This window comes from Panulirus ornatus, chromosome 72, assembly GCF_036320965.1.
Source record: "Panulirus ornatus isolate Po-2019 chromosome 72, ASM3632096v1, whole genome shotgun sequence".
NCBI lineage: Eukaryota > Metazoa > Arthropoda > Malacostraca > Decapoda > Palinuridae > Panulirus > Panulirus ornatus.
Window position 1 is genome coordinate 815,751 of NC_092295.1, and position 18,782 is coordinate 834,532.

The window sequence follows — 18,782 nt, forward strand, 5'->3', positions numbered from 1 at the left end:
GAGATTGAAGGTAAATGCAAGTAAAAGTAAAGTAATGGTGTTTGAAAGGGAATGGAGTGAAAGTATAGATTTTGTAAAACCATATAGAGTGAAAGAAGAAAGTGTACTAAATTGTGCTGTGGATGTGGGGTTAAAAAGACTTGAAGAAGTGAAGGAAATAATTATCTGGGAGCAGTCTTGGATAAGTGTGGTGATATGGAAGGAGAAATATGTGAGGGAGCAGTAAAGGGTAGAAGAGTCACTGGGTCTCTTAATAAAATAATGAAAAGGTGAGGTGTAAGTATGAAAGTGAAGAGAGGATTAAGGGACAGCTTAATCCTCCCAACCCTGACCTATGCAGCCAAAACATGGGCATGGAATGGGTGCAAAGTTCAAGAATCCAGGCTTTGGAAATGCGTTGTTTGAGAAGAGCATGTGGTGTGACAAAATGGAATGAAGAAAGAAATGAAAAGGGTGTATGAGAGATGTGGTATGGCAGGGAATGCAAACGAAATGAATTGTGGAGTGGTAGAATGGGTGAAACATAATACTTTTGAGATGGTTTGGGCATGTAGAAAGAATGCAAGACAGGAAGTTTACAAGGAGGGTGTATGATAGTACATTTAAAGGTGTTGGTTTGGGTGGAAGACCACCTGTGACATCGGCAAATAGGGTGGAGGAATACTGGAGGGAGAGAAACAGGGGAAGAATGCATGGAATGGTGTATGTGAGGGAGACATGTAAGGACAGGGATAAGTAGAGAGTCTTTTGCCTTGGCCACCTTTTGATGGGAGTTCCCAGAGGGAACGGGTGTCAGTGATATAGATAGATAGATATTATAAGAATTTGATTATTTTATGGCTAATTTTTTTTCTTGAAAATTTTTGTAAGACTGAAACAGAAGTGATAGGATGATAGTTTGAGGTGTATTTTCTGTCTCAACTTTTGAAGATTTTATTACATTAGCAAGCTTCCAGTCATTTGATCATTTTGTGATTAGTTGAATATATGATTGGAAATGTTTTATGACTTACTTCTTTCAGTAACCTGGGTTATAGATCATCAGGACCAGCTAACCTGTTTAGATTTGATTTTTCTAGATGTTTAAATACTCTGTGGCTTTCAACATTTTCATGTCCAGTTTGCCATTCTCAGTGCGCAGAAATAGATTTTGTGGTTTTGTATTGAAAACATTTTTGATGATAAACATCAGTTGGAAATACTTGGTTAGAAGGAGCCCTTGTCTTTATTGTTACTAGTGCTGGTGACATTTTCATTTACTATTAGATTTAATTTTTTTCTTGCAACATAGTAAATGAATTAATTATGGTATTGCTTTTATGTTGACAAATTCTTATGTCATAGTCTTTTCTAATAAATCTGATTTTCTTCTTTCAATCTCTATGTAATCTTAAAAACATTTCATAATCTTTTAGTTGTCAATTGATTTATTTTGTATTCATTTTTTTATAGTTATTTGAAACATCATCTTTTGTCATCCATCTTGGATCCCTCTGTTCACCACCCTCTCTCACCTTTTTAGGGATGCTGACTTTATCAAGGATATTATTGTATGATGTTTTTCCATATCTCTTTAGTTGTGTCATTGCTTATGAGTGAACTCCAGTTAACATTACTGGTGTTATGTTACATTTTGGTGAAGTTTGCTCTATTGAAATGTGGTTTGCTGTTTTCTTTAAGATCAGAATTACAGTTTACAGTGAATTGAATAACATTTTAATTGCTGTTTCGTAGCTTTTCACTGACTTCACAAGTACTAATTAAATCTCTGATTATGGTAATAAGTCAATCTAAAATGTTACTTACCTATCATATGTCTCAACTCATTTGATTTTTAAAGGGTTCTTCATTTAAATCAGTTAGTCATTTGCTTTCATAATAATTTGTCAAGAGATCCTAGTTTATGGTAGCACTGTGAAAATCCACTACAGTAATTGTTGCATTGGTATTAACATTTTAGTTTAGTACCTTTGACATTGGTTTATAAAATTTTAATGTTTCACTCGAAAAGGCAAGGTGACTTTATGAGGTTAGACCTCTGCACTTGGGGCCTACTGGGACACTACCTCACTCAGCAGCTACTTTACAACACGCTTGACTTGTCTTACAGTTGACTTTCTAGTTTTTGCCTTGCACCTGGCAATACTTGCTCACTTCTTTCATCTAAAATCCTACGTAGCTTTGCATAACCATCTTCTTTTCAATGTAGGTCGTCTTTAGCAAACAAGCTTCCATCTCCACTGAAACTAAACCACAGCTCTATGTTGTGTACCACCTCAGATCAGCAGATGCTGTCTTAACAGGAGAAAATTCCCATAAATTTTTATTATTTCATAATTTTCATGTAGAATAGATAATTAAAGAAGGATGTAAGGAAAGTACAGTAGTGTACTCATGAGTAATTACCTATTTGTACTGTACAGGAAGGGAGTGTTACACTCATGGAATCCCATCTCTTGAACACTCTCTGCTATCATGCAGCTTGTTGAATTTATGTATGCTGTCTGTGTTAACCATGCCCTCATTCAGTCTGTTCCAATCATCCACCACATTTATACTATAAAAGTATTTCTTTACACCCTTATTTACAAGTTTCGTGCTTAATTTCACGTCATGTCCTCAGGTTCCTCTATCCTACACCTCTCAAAATACTGTCCACTGTCCACATTGTCAATTGCTTTTAAAAACTTAAAGGTTGTGATCAGGACACTCCTCACTCTTCTCTCTTCCAAGGTGGGTAGATTTAAACCATGGTTGCACAGATGGGCAGAAGTCAGGCTCCCTTTGACACCTTACAGGGAATTTATGCAGACTCTGCATTTTTTTGATGAGGGAAAAGAATTCTGTTTGTTGCCAGAGTGAAAATGAGAAATCCATCATTTGATAAGTCATTTGCATAGATCAAGAGTAATGATCTCATAGCAGAGCCTTTTGGTACTCTGTTAGTGACCTTCACCCATTTGGAGAAGGTTCCTCAGACATATTTACTATTCCCTTTAATGAAGATAATCTTGTTATTATTGGAGTTTACCCCTTAATCCTGCCTTGTGATCAAGCCTTTTAATCAGCCTCTTTTGTGTAAGTTTCAAATGCTCTCTAGCAGTCTAGATACAGTAGTCCACCCAGCCTTCCTTTTCTTCCAACAGAGCTCACTCTTTTGCTGGAATTGAAGTAATTAGTTACACATGACCTTCTTTCCCTAAAACTGTGTTTTCTCTCACTTGATTTATCCACTTTAAAGTCATCCATTTATTTTTGATAATCCTTTTAAGAACCTTACTGATGACACTCGTCAGGGAGACTGTTGTGTAAAACATCACCTCTTCCTGGTCTTTTTTATGAATGGGTATGATGTTGCCCTTTTCCACTCCCTTAGAATTTTTTCCTTTCTCCAGTGACATCTTGATCACTTCTTCAAAAACTGCAGTTAGTGTACATCTTTGGCATATACTGCAAAATTTCATCAGGACCATGTATGGGTCAAGAGTCAAGAAACCCTAGTATTCTGTTAATGTCTTTTCTAGATATCTAAATGATTTGTAGAGCTTCTTCCCCATCTAACAAGTGTTGGTGCTATAATGTCTTCTGCTATGAAAACACTAATGAACTCGTTAATTAGTTTCTCACATATCCTTACATCATCCTCTAGAGTTCTTTTCTTCTCTGTAAATCCTTGAGCATAATATGCTGTTCATAAATGATAATTTACTCATAATGATTCTATGGAAAAATTTTGGAATATCTCTTGTGCTGCCCAAAATATTCTTTTCAAAGTGTCCTTGTTCCTCCTTTATAATCTTATCATACTTGTTACTTGGTCTATAATTCTTTGCATATCATAGCTAGCTGAAGTGCCATCACTACACATCTCTGACATATTTTATTACATATTTTATTACATATTACATATTATTACATATTACATATTACATATTTTATTACATATTAATATTTCATATTATGCTCAAGGATTTACAGAGAAGAAAAGAACTCTAGAGGATGATGTAAGGATATGTGAGTTTTAGATATCTGGGAGTGGATCTGTCAGCGGATGGAACCATGGAAGCGGAAGTGGATCATAGGGTGGGGGAGGGGGCGAAAATTTTGGGAGCCTTGAAAAATGTGTGGAAGTCGAGAACATTATCTCGGAAAGCAAAAATGGGTATGTTTGAAGAAATAGTGGTTCCAACAATGTTGTATGGTTGCGAGGCGTGGGCTATGGATAGAGTTGTGCGCAGGAGGATGGATGTGCTGGAAATGAGATGTTTGAGGACAATGTGTGGTGTGAGGTGGTTTGATCGAGTAAGTAACGTAAGGGTAAGAGAGATGTGTGGAAATAAAAAGAGCGTGGTTGAGAGAGCAGAAGAGGGTGTTTTGAAATGGTTTGGGCACATGGAGAGAATGAGTGAGGAAAGATTAACCAAGAGGATATATGTGTCGGAGGTGGAGGGAACGAGGAGAAGAGGGAGACCAAATTGGAGGTGGAAAGATGGAGTGAAAAAGATTTTGTGTGATCGGGGCCTGAACATGCAGGAGGGTGAAAGGAGGGCAAGGAATAGAGTGAATTGGAGCGATGTGGTATACAGGGTTTGACGTGCTGTCAGTGGATTGAATCAAGGCATGTGGAGCGTCTGGGGTAAACCATGGAAAGCTGTGTAGGTATGTATATTTGCGTGTGTGGACGTGTGTATGTACATGTGTATGGGGGGGGGGGTTGGGCCATTTCTTTCGTCTGTTTCCTTGCGCTACCTCGCAAACGCGGGAGACAGCGACAAAGTATAAAAAAAAAAAAAAAAAAAAAAAAATTTCTTTCCTCTTTCTTAAACATCCATCTGTATTTGATACTTGAGGTTCCTACTCATCTATTTTGAGCTTTACAATCTTACACCACAGTGCCCTGTATCCTGGCTACTTAACTCCATTTCATAGTCTGTCTTACCATAGAAATTGTTGGGGTTTGTGTAGCTTCCATGATTATATCTCTTCTTCAAGCCTTGTCTCATCTTCACTCTTTTTCCTTCCTCATTTACAACTTAATCAAACTTAACCATTACATGAAGACTGCTTCCAGTTATTTTCCAGTTGTTTTATCGTAATGATGATTTTAGTATCCTTTCTAATACGTGTGAAGATAAGACATAATAATAATGATGTATCAATCCCGGTCAGCCTTGTGTGTTCACTAACATGCTGGTATAGAATATGTTCCTGTACACATTAGATAGTAATGATGGTATATCAGTCACTCATCAGTCTGTGTTCACTAACATGCTGGCACAGGAAATGTTCCTGTACACACTAAGCTATGCGACTTTGATTCCATGTCACCATGAGAATCTAAACTCTGCCAGTCTTTTTCTTTATGAATGAAATCTCGCACTATTAGAGAATGACTGGGTACTGTATATTATTTATATTATTTTTATAATTTTATATATGTATGTTCATATGTGATTCTTTTTCCTGAGGTATTCTTTTCTTACAGCTGGGCAGTGTCCTGTGGGGAAGTACACATGTGATGATGGTACATGCATTGATATCTCGTATCGTTGTAATGGATTCGTAGAATGCCCTGACCAGAGTGATGAAACTGGTTGTCGTGAGTACACTTCCTCATTTTTTTTTTACTCACTCTCTGAATCTTACTTGCAGGTATCATTCATTGGATGAAGAGGAATGGCTGCCTCTTGATGTGTTTTGTACTAGGTATCATTTTTGAAAAGATGTTCTTTTTTCTTTTTTTAGAAAGTGTCGTAGATTTGGTACAATGTATTAGATTTTGTTGGTTGTGCGCAATCTAGATGTACGTGTGCAGGAACCCCATTTGCGATTTACTTGTGATTTCAAGTTGTGTGCTTACTAACCATGGATTGAGCATGCAGAACTCTGAATTGGAAGCAGATTAAGGAGTGATATAATTTAGTTTAATATGCATGCTTATTTTTTTTTTTTTTTTAAAGGAAGACATGTAAAATAACACAGAAAATTTTTGGTGTGAAAATCAGAACATGCTTTGTATTGCTTTGTCAGTATATATGTAAAGTTTAAGGTAAGTATGAAGCACTGTGTAATGTATTTGTATATATATGTCAGTGCAGTGTGTTGTGAGCCAAAGTTTATAGGTAATTTATTACTAGGGAAATGACTGGAAAATTTAATTTTGATATTTATCTCTCCCTCTCTCTTCTCTTTATCTTTCACTTTCTCTTCCTTTCTTTCTGTCTCTCTCTCAAGCCGTACAAGTGGATTTTCATATCCTTAAGGTAAGATTTATGCTGATATTGGTTTTAAACTTTTCTAAACTGGTTGCCCTTTTAATCAACAAAACTAATTTTGATTTGTATTTGCTTGTTTGAATTACAGGTTACTGATTAGCAGAGTTAGTTAAATTTATCTATATTGCATACTCTAGCAGTTTGGTACAGTTTGTCTTAGCATTAACAATACTCCTCTTTTGATCTTAGTGCAGCATGCATGTTGTTTCCTTATTTACTTAATACTGAAGTTCCTTGCCATGAAAGTAAGCAACTGTGTATGTTCTCATTGCATGAAAAGCTTTAATCACTTTCTGAACTATCGATCTGGGGACTGGACTTGTACAGTTGGGACTTTTGGACCATAACACAAACATAGTACAGTTCACGTTGATTTTCCCTATGGTACAAATGAAGAGCATTGTGTGCTGTGAGAAATGATGAAATTGTGTATTGATAATCCAGGATATCCAATCCATTAAAAATTATGTAATGTATTATAAACTAGTGGAAATGTTATCGTGTTATTTCATGTACAAAATATATTTACATACTGTAGTGCAGTAGAATTAACAGTGTGTGATATTACAGAGTTTAATGTTTCTGCCCTGTAGTTTTCATTGATTTTGTTGTGGTTGTGCTTGGGTGGGAATGTTTCCATCAAGTTGAATAAATTTCTTATCATTAATGAATGATGACATAAAAGATTTGTTTTGTGTTTTTCATGCATTAATGCCTGTAAATCTGTAGTTTTTGGCTCGTGAAATTTGGCAGCCATGTATAAGTGATGTACATCATTATTTTGTGATCAAGATAGTATGGATGGCATGATATGTAAGGGGTATTGCTTTGAAGAATGTGTAGAGTAACAAAGTTCTTGTTCTTCAGTTTGTCACTGGTAATGTTTACTTATAATGTATTGAAGCCCTGAAGATTAGATATGAAATTACCCATAGTCATTCAGAAAATTCTGAACATTGCAATTTATTGTTAAGAACATTGGTAGAATATGTTATACTTCGGCCAATGTGTTATGGGCTTAGCTATGTTGTATTTATGCTTATATGTTCAAGGCATTCCTGCCTTTACATCATGCTAACAAAAATGAAATTCAAAACTGTTTCCCCTCTTGTCTTAAAAGAGAGGAACTGTGGAAGTCAGAAGCTTTTGATAGTTTATAGCATTAGGGTTTCATCTTCAAGCTGTCTTCTTTTGATTTCTCTCTCGCACTTTATTCCTTGATATACAGCTTTTTCTCTTGCTGATATATCACCATCATTGATGAATCAACCTCTCCCTCTCCATATCAACAGTGATTTCCCTCATTTGTGTCTTCTCTCATATCATTTTCCTCTTCTCTGAGTAGTTAATGAAATGTGTTCATGTGCTGATGACTCACTGTTGCAATCTTCCACTTTCCTCAGATCAGCTCCATCCTCTGTTTCCTAATGTGCGTTTCGTCCTAACAAAACATCCTTCATAAACTCAGACTCATACAGGATATCCCGTTGGGGTGGGTGCTGTTTTATTAAGTTTAGTGCCTCTGAAACCCAATTTCTCCCCATCTTTCTTTTTAAAAGCCCTCACAACTTGCCCATCTCTCTAGATGGATCTGTAATTCCATTACATTTCACAATAAACATACATGGTATTACTTTAACATCTAACCCATCTTAGAAACCTCACATTATACGAATAGCCAAGTCTGCTTCTAAGAAACTGCGAGTCTTGTTTAGATGCTAAAAATATGAGCATTTGCTCCAAAAATACATAGGATTGGTTCATCTCTGTATGGAATACTAATGTCACATATCAATAGTTTCTAACTCTATATACTAACTAAATAGAGTTAAGTCTAAAGCAGTATCAACTCCCCCAGTCTGACATGGCAACTCAACCCACTTGCCGTACACTGCAGCTTTGGTTCACTGTCCCTCTCCAGTAGATATTACTTAGGTTTCTGCTCTCTAGAGCTGGCTGCTTGTGTGCCCCCCACATTAGCTAGACCAGTGCTTCATAACCTTTTTTCTTTGATGGTACATTTTTGAGTTAGCTTGAACTTTACAGCGCACTGAATCAAATTTTGGTAGCCTTCTACTGTTATTACTCATTATCTGTTGAAAGTAAGGAAGAAAAAAATTCTGCTATCATATGATAAGCACAGTAAAATAAATGTGCCTTTAAATTTCACATTTTGTTCAAGTGATTTACAAAATATTTCAAATACCCTATGCAAAACAATTACCAAACTTTATAGAGGCCTTGACTTCCACAGTCAAGAAGAAAAGGTGAATGAAAGAATACTTGCCATTGTTTACTGCTTTATTGTCTTTTAGTTAAAGTCCATGCTTAGTACAGTTTCATTGTTTTAAGACGTATTTGTATAAGCTAGATATTTCTGTGCAATATTTATTTCTCATAAGAATGTACTGCAGTACACTAGGGACATTGTCACAGCACACAGGTTTCAAAGCACTAAGCAAGTCTACATGATGCTCAGCATGTTACTGCACCATATGATTACTGTGTGGCTTTAGGCAACTCAAGAGTGGACCATTGTGAGGCTTTGGAACTCTTTACTCCTCTTCATCTTTCTTCACAACTATGACCTGTCTCTTTTTAAAAGGCATATTCTCCCATATTCCTTAGTATTCTAAATCTCTTAGAAAATTTTCTCTTTAACCCTTCTTATATTTCAATTAAGGGGTACCTACAGTGTAATTAATTACCAATATGTAAGGACCTATTTGTTCTGTATGGGGAGGGAGTTTTACACTTGTAGAGGCCCATGTTTTGAGCACTCTATACTATTTTCTTACATTTATGTATGCTGTCTGCATTCACTATGTCTGTAGTCATTCTTTTCCATTCATCAACATTCTTGTACTATAAAAGTGCCTCTGTGCCCAATTTTTATGTTATGTTCTCTGGTGGATGAGGATGTTTGTCTGTGTCTGTTGTCTCCATCATGTAAAAAAAAATAGATCATGCCATCATTTTGAGGAAGCATGATGACGGGGTTGAAATACATAAGAATTTCATGGGAAATAAAATGAGTTTGCAGTCTGGAAATCATCTATTTTTGTAGTGTAATACTCACAGTTGGTGAAATATAGGAAAACTACCTTCAGAAAGTGTACTGAACTGGAATGTGGTATTTATGAATATAGCAAAATGTTGTTGCTTTGATAGACAAAGCATAATTATGATTATTACCTTACAAAATTTATCCTCAAATGTTTTTGTTTTGACTACATCATTGTGAAGAATAAAGGTTTTACTTTGTGCCATCCTTAGCACTAGGAACAAAATTTTTGCTGATAGGTCTTCTGTACTTTGAAATATGTGTGATATCACAAGTGACATCACACACAATAGAAGTATATATCAAAGACTTTGGAATTGTACCTTTCATAAATCTTAAAACTTTACTATTTAGAAATGTCGTATTTTATAGTTTAGCACTATATCATCTTTTTTAATGTTTATTTTTAGTCACTCAAGAAATGATGCACATTATGATAACTTCAAAGACAGAATGTACTTCTTGATTTATAAATCATTAATTATACAACTATAGTTTTGGAAAGAGAGAACCCAAATAAGTGAAACATTTTGATGAAAAGTATTAGCATTACAGAACTTTATATGGTTATTCCTTTTCTGATCAGGATAATCTAACTTATCATGTATGTGTGAATACTTATGTTAATAGAAAGAAAACATGGAAACTGCTCATGGTCTCTCCTAAACTGGACAATATGAAAACTGTTTAAAGTGGTCACAATTTGGTTGTTATTAAGAGATTTGGCATTAACTGTGGTTCAACGCTCTATCAAACTTAATGTTGCAAGTTCCTCAGCGGTTGTCTAATTTGATATGGTGGCCCCATTCATGGACTGTAGGCATTCTGTCCACAAACATACAATGTCTCCTTGTTACACATAAGACTTTAGGAAGAATGCATAAAAGTTGTAGGCAGGAGCATTAGTTAGAGAAATTAGGCAGTAGAAGTTGGTAGGATCATTTGGCAGGGGAATTAAGTAGAAGTAAACAATCAGAACATTAGGTTGAAGCCTCTGCAAAAACTGTGCTAGAGTTGCCTTCTGCCAGTGGCCTAGTAAGGGTTCTGCCAGTGGCCTAGTAAGGGTAAGGCACTAAAGGCTGAGAAGTGTCACTGGAGTTCACTCGTTATAGAGATACTGTTGCTGTGGCCACCCCCTTGAAGAAGTTCCAGGAAGAAACAGGCATCCGAGATATAGATAGATTGCATTTTGGTCCTATACAGTCTCTACCTAGTGACTTGGTCCTCTTCCAACAAATCACTCTTACAGCTCTTCTGTGTTTTGGCCTACAGTTGAGATATTTGTGTTTCTTATGAAGTAACTGCATTTGCTGTACAGAGATGCTATATGATATAACTTGTATGTAATAATTATATGTCTTGCATAGACATGCTAGACAGCACTGTGTCTGCATAGGTTATTTCATGTAAGGTTAAGGAAACTGTTATGTCATGGGCATAGTGACTTTACCTTTCTCTTTGCCAATGTGTTGTGGCCTTTGATCGAAAGGGGAGATCAGACGAAATGGAAGGACGTAGTGAAAAATATCTTTGAGTAATTGGGACTGGAACATGCAAGAGAGTGAAAAGCATGCACAGGATAGAGTGAACTGGAACAATGTAATATATAGGGGGGGGTGACTTTTTGTCAGTGGACTGGACTAGTGTTTGTGAAGCAGCCAGGGAAAACCATGGAAAGATCTTTGGGGTACTTGGTTAAGACCAATGTGTGGTGTGATGTGATTTGATTAAGTAATGAAAGGGTAAGAGAGATGTTTGGAAATAAAAAGAGTATGGTTGAGAGAGCAGAAGAGGGTGAGTTGAAATGGTTTGGACACATGAAGGGAATGAGTGAGGAAAGATTTCACACAAAGGATATAGGTGTCAGAAGTGGAGGAAGCAAGGAGAAGCAGGAGACAAAATTAGAGGTGGAAGGACAAAGTGAAAAGACTTTGAGCAATTGGGGCCTGAACAAGCAGGAGCGTGAAAGGTGTGCATGGCATTTAGTGACTTAGAATGATGTGATATACTATGGTCAACATGCCATCAGTGGACTGAACCAAGGCATGTGAAATGTGGTAAACCATGGAGAGGTCTTTGGGGACTGGATGTGGAAAGGGAGTTGTGGTTATGGTACATTACACACAACAGCTAAAGAATGAGTGTGGGTAGATATGGGCTTTCTTTGTGTTTCTTGGCACTACCTCGCTGACGTAGGGAGCATCTAACAGTGTCGGGAAGAAGAGAATGTATGTTATTTTTTTCCATTCCTTCATGAGTTTTGTGCTGTTTTCTATGGGACATGATGGTGTCAGGAGTGTATGAAGGCAAGCAGAAATGATATGTGCATATATGTATGTATATTTATGTATATGGATGGATGTGTCTTGTCTGTTTCCTGGTGCTACCTCATTAACACAGGAAACTGATTAGATATGAAAAAAAGATGAATTTATTTATATATGGGAATGAATAGAAGCAGACAGTGAATTGGATTGATATGCTTTGGGGGAAGGGTGATATGCTTCCAGTGGGTTGAATATGGGCATAAGAAATAATCAAGGCAGTTATGGAATAGTCATTGGGATGTGTCTATGGATGGTAGAGTGTCTAGTTTTGAGCAAGATAGGCCATTGGTTTTTTCTAATGCTGCTTTACCTAAGGCACAAGAATCAGTTATGTATGAAAAATAGTTGTTAGTGTTGCTAGTGTTAATGAGTATTAGAAAAAAGAAGCATGTTTTACTTGGTTGATGTTAGCAGTTAACGAATGAATGAGTGAGCTCAGGCAATACTCCCAAGATGAATAAGTCATGTAGAGCCATTTAGAGCCATTTGTCAGTTACACATGCTTATTTACAATAATGGTTAATTTTTGTTGTTATTCATCTTTCATACATCTTTCTTTTTTACACAAGTTTGTTCTTGAATGATCTTTGTGTAATGTTGCATAAACCAAACACATAAACCAAACAGTAAAAGTTTTTGATTTGTACTTCTGCTAGCATGTAAATGTTTATGATAACTGTAGATTTAGAATGCAGTGAGTCCCCAGCTTATGAACAGTTTATGTCCCTGGATGCTGTTCTTAAGTTGAATTGTTCATAAGTTGGAAAATATACAGAAGTTGTGGTAATTTACTTAGAATTAGAGTAAATGCTTATACCTGAATGGAATATTGTTTTAAATATTGTATCCTGAAGTAAATGATAGTTGATAAAACATCATTTCGAGCAACATTTAATGAAAAAATATGCAAATTTTTGTAGTTCTGTTGTTCATAAGTATGACTAATGATTTGTACATCTCTAGGATTTTGATATTTTAAGAGCTTGTTTGTAAGTACAGGTGTTCGAAGGTTGGCCATTCATAAGTCAGGGATTCCATGTACTTTATTTTTTCCCAGATGACTTTGTAAGTGATTGCTATAAAATATTATATATACCAAATAATAGTCATACACCAGCTTACCCATTACAGTGAGTTTTAGAGGAGTGTAACACCACCAGTCTGTAAATATTTTTAATGGCTACTGGTATGTGGTAGCATTGCCCCATGGGGAAGGATCCCAGCTGAAGTTGAGATAATTAGTATGGCCTGATGATTCATTGGAAAAATGGCACACATTGCAAACCTTGAAACATGTTTATACATCTGAAAAGGGATTCTTAGTGTATTTTTAAAGGAATTCACCAATTATAGAAACTCTTTTGCTAAGGCTGCCCCATTCAGGGGATAGATTTTTAAAGCTTTGCATGCATATTGGATCCATTGAGACATCCATACACGAGAATGTTGATATTTACTGTGTATTGGCAGTGTTATGAAAAATCGGTTTATACTTGTTACAACATTTTCATCCTACAGCAGTCAGTAACAGATCACTGAGTATAGATGTGAAGATGAAGGTGACTATGGGGTTCATTGAAAGTAAAAGTAAGCATTAAAAAAAAGAAAAAGCTGAAATAAGCCTTTCTGAATTGTTTGTGTTAGGTAGGTGTATGCCTATTTCATATTTTGATTTACTGTCATTCTGGTAAGTCATTTGAGAATTGATTGGCACAATTGAGTGAATTTCTTAATCAAAATATACTCAGATGGTAGAAATCAATTTTGTACTAACAGGACCCCTTTTATGGTGATCCTACTGCCTCAGTGCTGTATTTCATCCTGTAGGAGGGAAATGGACTACTTTGAAGTGAAAAGCTCTTGGACAAGATTAGACTCCTTTTTGTCCATTTGATGATGATACCTTACTGCTGAAGGTAACCTTTCAACCTCTATGTAACCATATGCAGGCACTCTGGCAATGTTAGGTTGTAGTATGATAAGGAATATGGGTTAAGAACAATGAACCACTGTACCTAAAGACACATTCGAACAGGAAATGCCATCATTCACATGCAAGTGTAGTTCGTTTACCTCCAATGAACACATCTTTACTTCACTGTCATCAAATGCATCTTCATAACCCCTCTCAAAACTGCTGGCTTTTGATCAGACCTTACAGGTCAAGTCAGAAGCCAGGGTAAGGGTGTTGATTGTTGGAAAGATGAATAAAGAATATAGAAAGACGTACCTGAGCAAAAGCAAGGTGCTCTCTCTGTTCTGCAGACAGAGATATGATAAGAAAAAATTCAGGCTGATATGGATAGGTTTCGCACATAGATAAAAGGAGTATTTGCACTAGATTAACCCTTTAAGTTGGAAGAAGTTTTTAGCGGGAACATGATGCATAATGGCCGGTCAGGAAAATATGTTGAAGTTATGTTAAGGCATCTTATCAAGAAAGAAAAGTTCATCAAGAAAGAAGTGGTGGACAGTTGTGTTGATATTTCTTGAGAGAATTGAGAAAGCATGAAATGTAGAAATAAGTGCTGAAAGATCAGATTCTTTCAAAGGAATTGTTATAAGAAAAGGAATTATTTTTTGTCAGGATGATAGATGAGTATTGGAAGCAAAGATCTGTGTATGGCAGAAAAATGATACATATGTAGACCATAGTCAAAAGATTAACTGAATTTGAATGGGTAGTTCCACCATTGTAGCTGGCTTATCTTTTTTAATAATGTGTGATATTTATTAGAGGCACAATGCAAGCCTAATTTGTGAATCTCTCTCTCAGTATGCCTTTCAAACAAGTATTATATTCAAATAGAAATATTCCTTTTGTATCACTATTTTGTTCCGAGCATATGAATTCTATGAATGGAATGATTATCTATGCCTGTGTTAAAGTTTGTAACTTGATGAAGAAATATTGTTCAATTCTAATGTTTTCACAGGCTTACCTAATTATTGGAGAACCACTACTTGGAAAAGTTGCATTTATGTAATGGTTTAGAATTATAATTTGCAGTATGAAAAATTATTTTAGAATATTGTCATGTTTTATAGATTTTATCTTGTTCATTGTCTTATGGAATTTTAGTATAATAACTGCATTGGCTTTGACATATCAAATGCAGTGATGTTATGGTGTACATCAACAGAGTTTTTAACTTCTGAAGGAATTTCTCTCTCTTCATATCATCTTCAATAACTTTGTTTGTTTGCACTGTATATCATAGACATTTAATTATGGAACGAGCATCACTACACCAGTTGTTCACTTAGAAATATAGATATGTTTACAGAGTCATTAGATGACATAAATTAAAGATATATCTCAGTCTAATCCTGTTTAACATTTTATATTTGCATGCTTCAGCATTTTACTAAGATATTGGAAGGTTGTTCAATAATAGTAGCATGAGGTGGCTACCATTATGAATGCCATAAGTAGACTGGTGTGAGAATATGTAGCTCGTATTTAGTAATTTGAATCACACTGAATTTGAATAGTGAAGCTTGTGAGTAGTCCGTAATAAAGGGTCTCATTTCTGCCTGTTTATGTTATAATAACCATATTGACATATATTAGTTAACAACTAATGGTTAAGTACTCATACTTGTTGGGTAGAATTGTAGACTTACTGCATGATTCCAAATGTTTTTTGTTTAGCCTGTGGTTCTTCCGAGTGGACATGTAGTGATGGATCTTGTATACCACACCAAGCATTTTGTGATGGGCGCTATGATTGTCCAGACTTTTCAGACGAGGAAAATTGCCCTGCAGGTAAGGATAGTGTAACTTACTGGTAAATCTGTTTGTCCTCATGAACACATCTTAAATTTATAAAAGTTAGAAATTATTAGTTAAGTATCATCTCAAAATTTTGCATTCTCACATTGTGCATATCAGCAAAGTCTATTTGATGTAGAAATAGGTAGATACAAACTTGTGAATCCATAGACAAATACCTCCAATTTATCTAGGATGTGGAGCAGGGGAATGGACTTGTGTAGATGGATCATGTGTGCCTGAATCAGCTCGTTGTGATGGAGTGCCTCAGTGTCTTGATCGCTCAGATGAAGAGAATTGTCCTCAAGGTTTGTGACCCTTTGCATGTACCCATGGAGTGATATGCTACATTTGTAACAAATTAACTATACTTTTACCTATTGTAAAATGAAATAGATTGTTTATATAACAGGTTTAGCAATATTGAATTAATCTCAATTAGAATTCTTTTAGATTTGATATGCATGATTTTTCCCATATAGAATGTCATTCCGATGAATGGACTTGTGATGATGGAGTATGTATACCACAACAAGCACGATGTGATGGACGATATGACTGTCTTGACTCATCAGATGAAGCATCTTGCCCTCCCAGAAGTATGTATTGTATATTACATAATGTTCAATAATAATGAAATTTTATATCATTAAATTGCTGAAAGTTGCTGTTTAGATGTTAATTGATGATGATATAATTTGATTTGACTAAAATGTTATGCACACCACAATAGAACACTGGCTATTTCATTGAATCATAGCTTGAAGATTGTACACTTGACAGATTGATATTCTCTGCCTTTTATGTGAAAAAACGAGATCAAGCGCTGATTTGTATCTCCTCCTCTGGCTCTTGTGTGCTTTGTGGAATGCTTTCTTGCAGACATTCAAGGAATTTTCCCTTCACAATTCTCTGTTTCTTTGCAGATCCAGTTTCCATTTGATTTTTTTATGGTTAGAATATACCTCATTATCAGTACCTTTCTGTCTCCATCTTGATTGTACTTTCATTATTTGCATTAAAATTTGTTCCTTTATATTTTCATTCTTTTTTTTTTTCCCCAGTGATATTTGGTATGTTATCAGTTTTGAACACCCTTATGTGGTTTTTGAACTGTAGCCGTCATTGGTCACTGGTTCATTCACATTTGCTTATGCAATTATAGCCTTAACTTTAACATTATTTGACAGTCCTGCTCCCACTGCAGTATTTGCTTGTGTTATCCTTTTTCTGGTCTCTCTTTCCCTTTTGATGAATACTCTGCGAATTATGCTTTCCTCTACTCCCTGGCTGCTATACTCCATCTTGATTATGATCCTAATGTATCTTCCTTTTCTCTCTCTTGTTGTCCTATTTCAACATTCCAATAACACTAGGCAAAGCCCTGTACCTCCCCATAAACAAACATTAACTTCCTGACTTTGGAAGTATGACCCTTAAAAGTACCTGATTCACTGGGTAACCATTAAAGGTATCGTATCAACTTGGCACTCTTGGGTGATCTCGGATGATTATCTAGAGGATGCCTGAACATTCTAGTGTGCCAGTAATAGTCACAAGTCTCCTAAGTTGCACCTGCTTCCAGTCTCAGATGTGTTGTACTACACTTTCTGGTTAGCTGAAGCCACTGTTATAAGCCCCTGCTGAAGCCTTTTTGCATGGTATTGCTAGTACTGGATCCCTGAAATGTATTAAAGGTTGTTAGATGCCTTCTGGATATCTTCAGGCAATGTCCTGTTAAAAAGTCCCTGTTAAAGCCTTGTCTGTTATCCCCATCTCTGGCTCCCTGAGTTGTATATAAGCACCAACATTGACTTATGAACTCTTTTAGTGTAGAGTCATCAGTATGGTAGTCTGGCTTGTATTCAGTTGGGTAAGATAGATATCCAGTATAATTCCTTTGTATCAGTGTCCCCTCATGACTACCACTGTGGTGTAACTATTTATGTCTTGCAGGTAAAGTTTTCTCTATTGTTTAGCCGTTGGTCTATTTGTGCCAGTGTTACCATGTTTGCCCGCACTCCCCAGTTGTAGATAGTTACCATTCCTTGTAATCTTAATATTTACGTAATATATTTTCAGCTGTGTTTTCCTATCCCTGTTATCTCCCCATGTATACATTACCTAACCCTCTTCTCATCTTGCCATGTTTTTGAAAATCCCACCAACTGTGCCTTCAGGCATTTTAGGGTCACAGCAAGCCACCCGGTGAACTTCATTTGCATGTCATGCCACATGATTAATATTTGTCTTTGTATCTCCATCGAACAGTTTAATCCATAAATGATGGGAAAGTGATCACATTATAGAATGAAAGAAATACATGCAATTGTAAATTATATGTAAAAAAGTGAGGTGATATAAGTTATATGGCCATTGTATAATTCTGAAGTAAAATTGTAGATACTTAGTGGTGGGGAAATGGAGGATGAGGTTCAATTTATGTATACTGTCCATATTTACCACATACTCTTTTAGTTTATTCCATTCATCCAACTTCCTACTGCAACAAAAGTACTTTTCTACATTCTTTTAATAAAGTTTCTTACATAATTTCCTATTTCCCTTTGGATATCCTATCTACATCTTTCTTTGAACTGTTCACTGAATCATCAGTCTGGTTTAAAAACAAGGTTTTGATCCCTCTTCCATAGTAGGCAAATTTAAGGTGTCTATCCCTTCCTAGTAACTAGATTTCTCTTAATTCTTGTAACATCTTTGATGTCTTCCTCTGGATCTTCTTTTATTTTTTGTGCTTCTTTAGGTGAGTTGGCCATACTTGAGAAGATACTCTAATTTTGTGCCTTATTTGCTAGAGACTTGCTTATCCATAAACTTGAAAGCTGTTTTATTTCTTCTGGTAGACAGTTTGTCTCCTTTACTGTTCTAATGTAAGGCAATGATAACAAGTTAGGGAAGATATCAGCTCCCAAAACCCTCTCACTCAGAATTCTGAAGCTTATTTCCTGATAGATGATAACAACATTAAGGCCTTCTTTTGCTGTCTCATCCTCATTGCTTTACATATGCTCTGGTTGAATTCCATTAGCCATGTATCAGACCAACTTTGGAATTTGTCTAGGTCCCCTTCTCTCATATTTTTTAGTGCTCCTTTAGGCAAGTTGACCATATTTGAGTAGCATACTCTAATTTTGGCCATATTTAGTATAATGTTTGACTAGTTTGCTAGAGATTTGCTTATCTATAAATTTGAAAGCTATTCTATTGCTTCCAGTAGACAGTTCGTCATCTCTACTGTTCTGATAAGTTAGGGAAGGTGCCAGCTCCCAAGACCCTCTCACACTCAGAATCTCGAAGCTTATACCTGGTAGATGATTATA

At 35.9% G+C, this 18,782-nt stretch overlaps 1 protein-coding gene across 2 annotated transcripts in view; it reads left to right on the forward strand.

Moving 5' to 3' along the window:
* The window catches only part of LOC139748046 (uncharacterized), a 538,085-nt gene that overhangs the window by 278,220 nt on the left and 241,083 nt on the right, over positions 1 to 18,782 (forward strand). For both annotated transcript variants that reach the window (XM_071660616.1, XM_071660617.1), the window contains exons 10-13: positions 5,486 to 5,599; positions 15,322 to 15,435; positions 15,636 to 15,749; positions 15,924 to 16,040. In XM_071660616.1, coding sequence (XP_071516717.1) covers positions 5,486 to 5,599; positions 15,322 to 15,435; positions 15,636 to 15,749; positions 15,924 to 16,040 — 459 coding nt within the window. The remainder of the gene's footprint in view (positions 1 to 5,485; positions 5,600 to 15,321; positions 15,436 to 15,635; positions 15,750 to 15,923; positions 16,041 to 18,782) is intronic.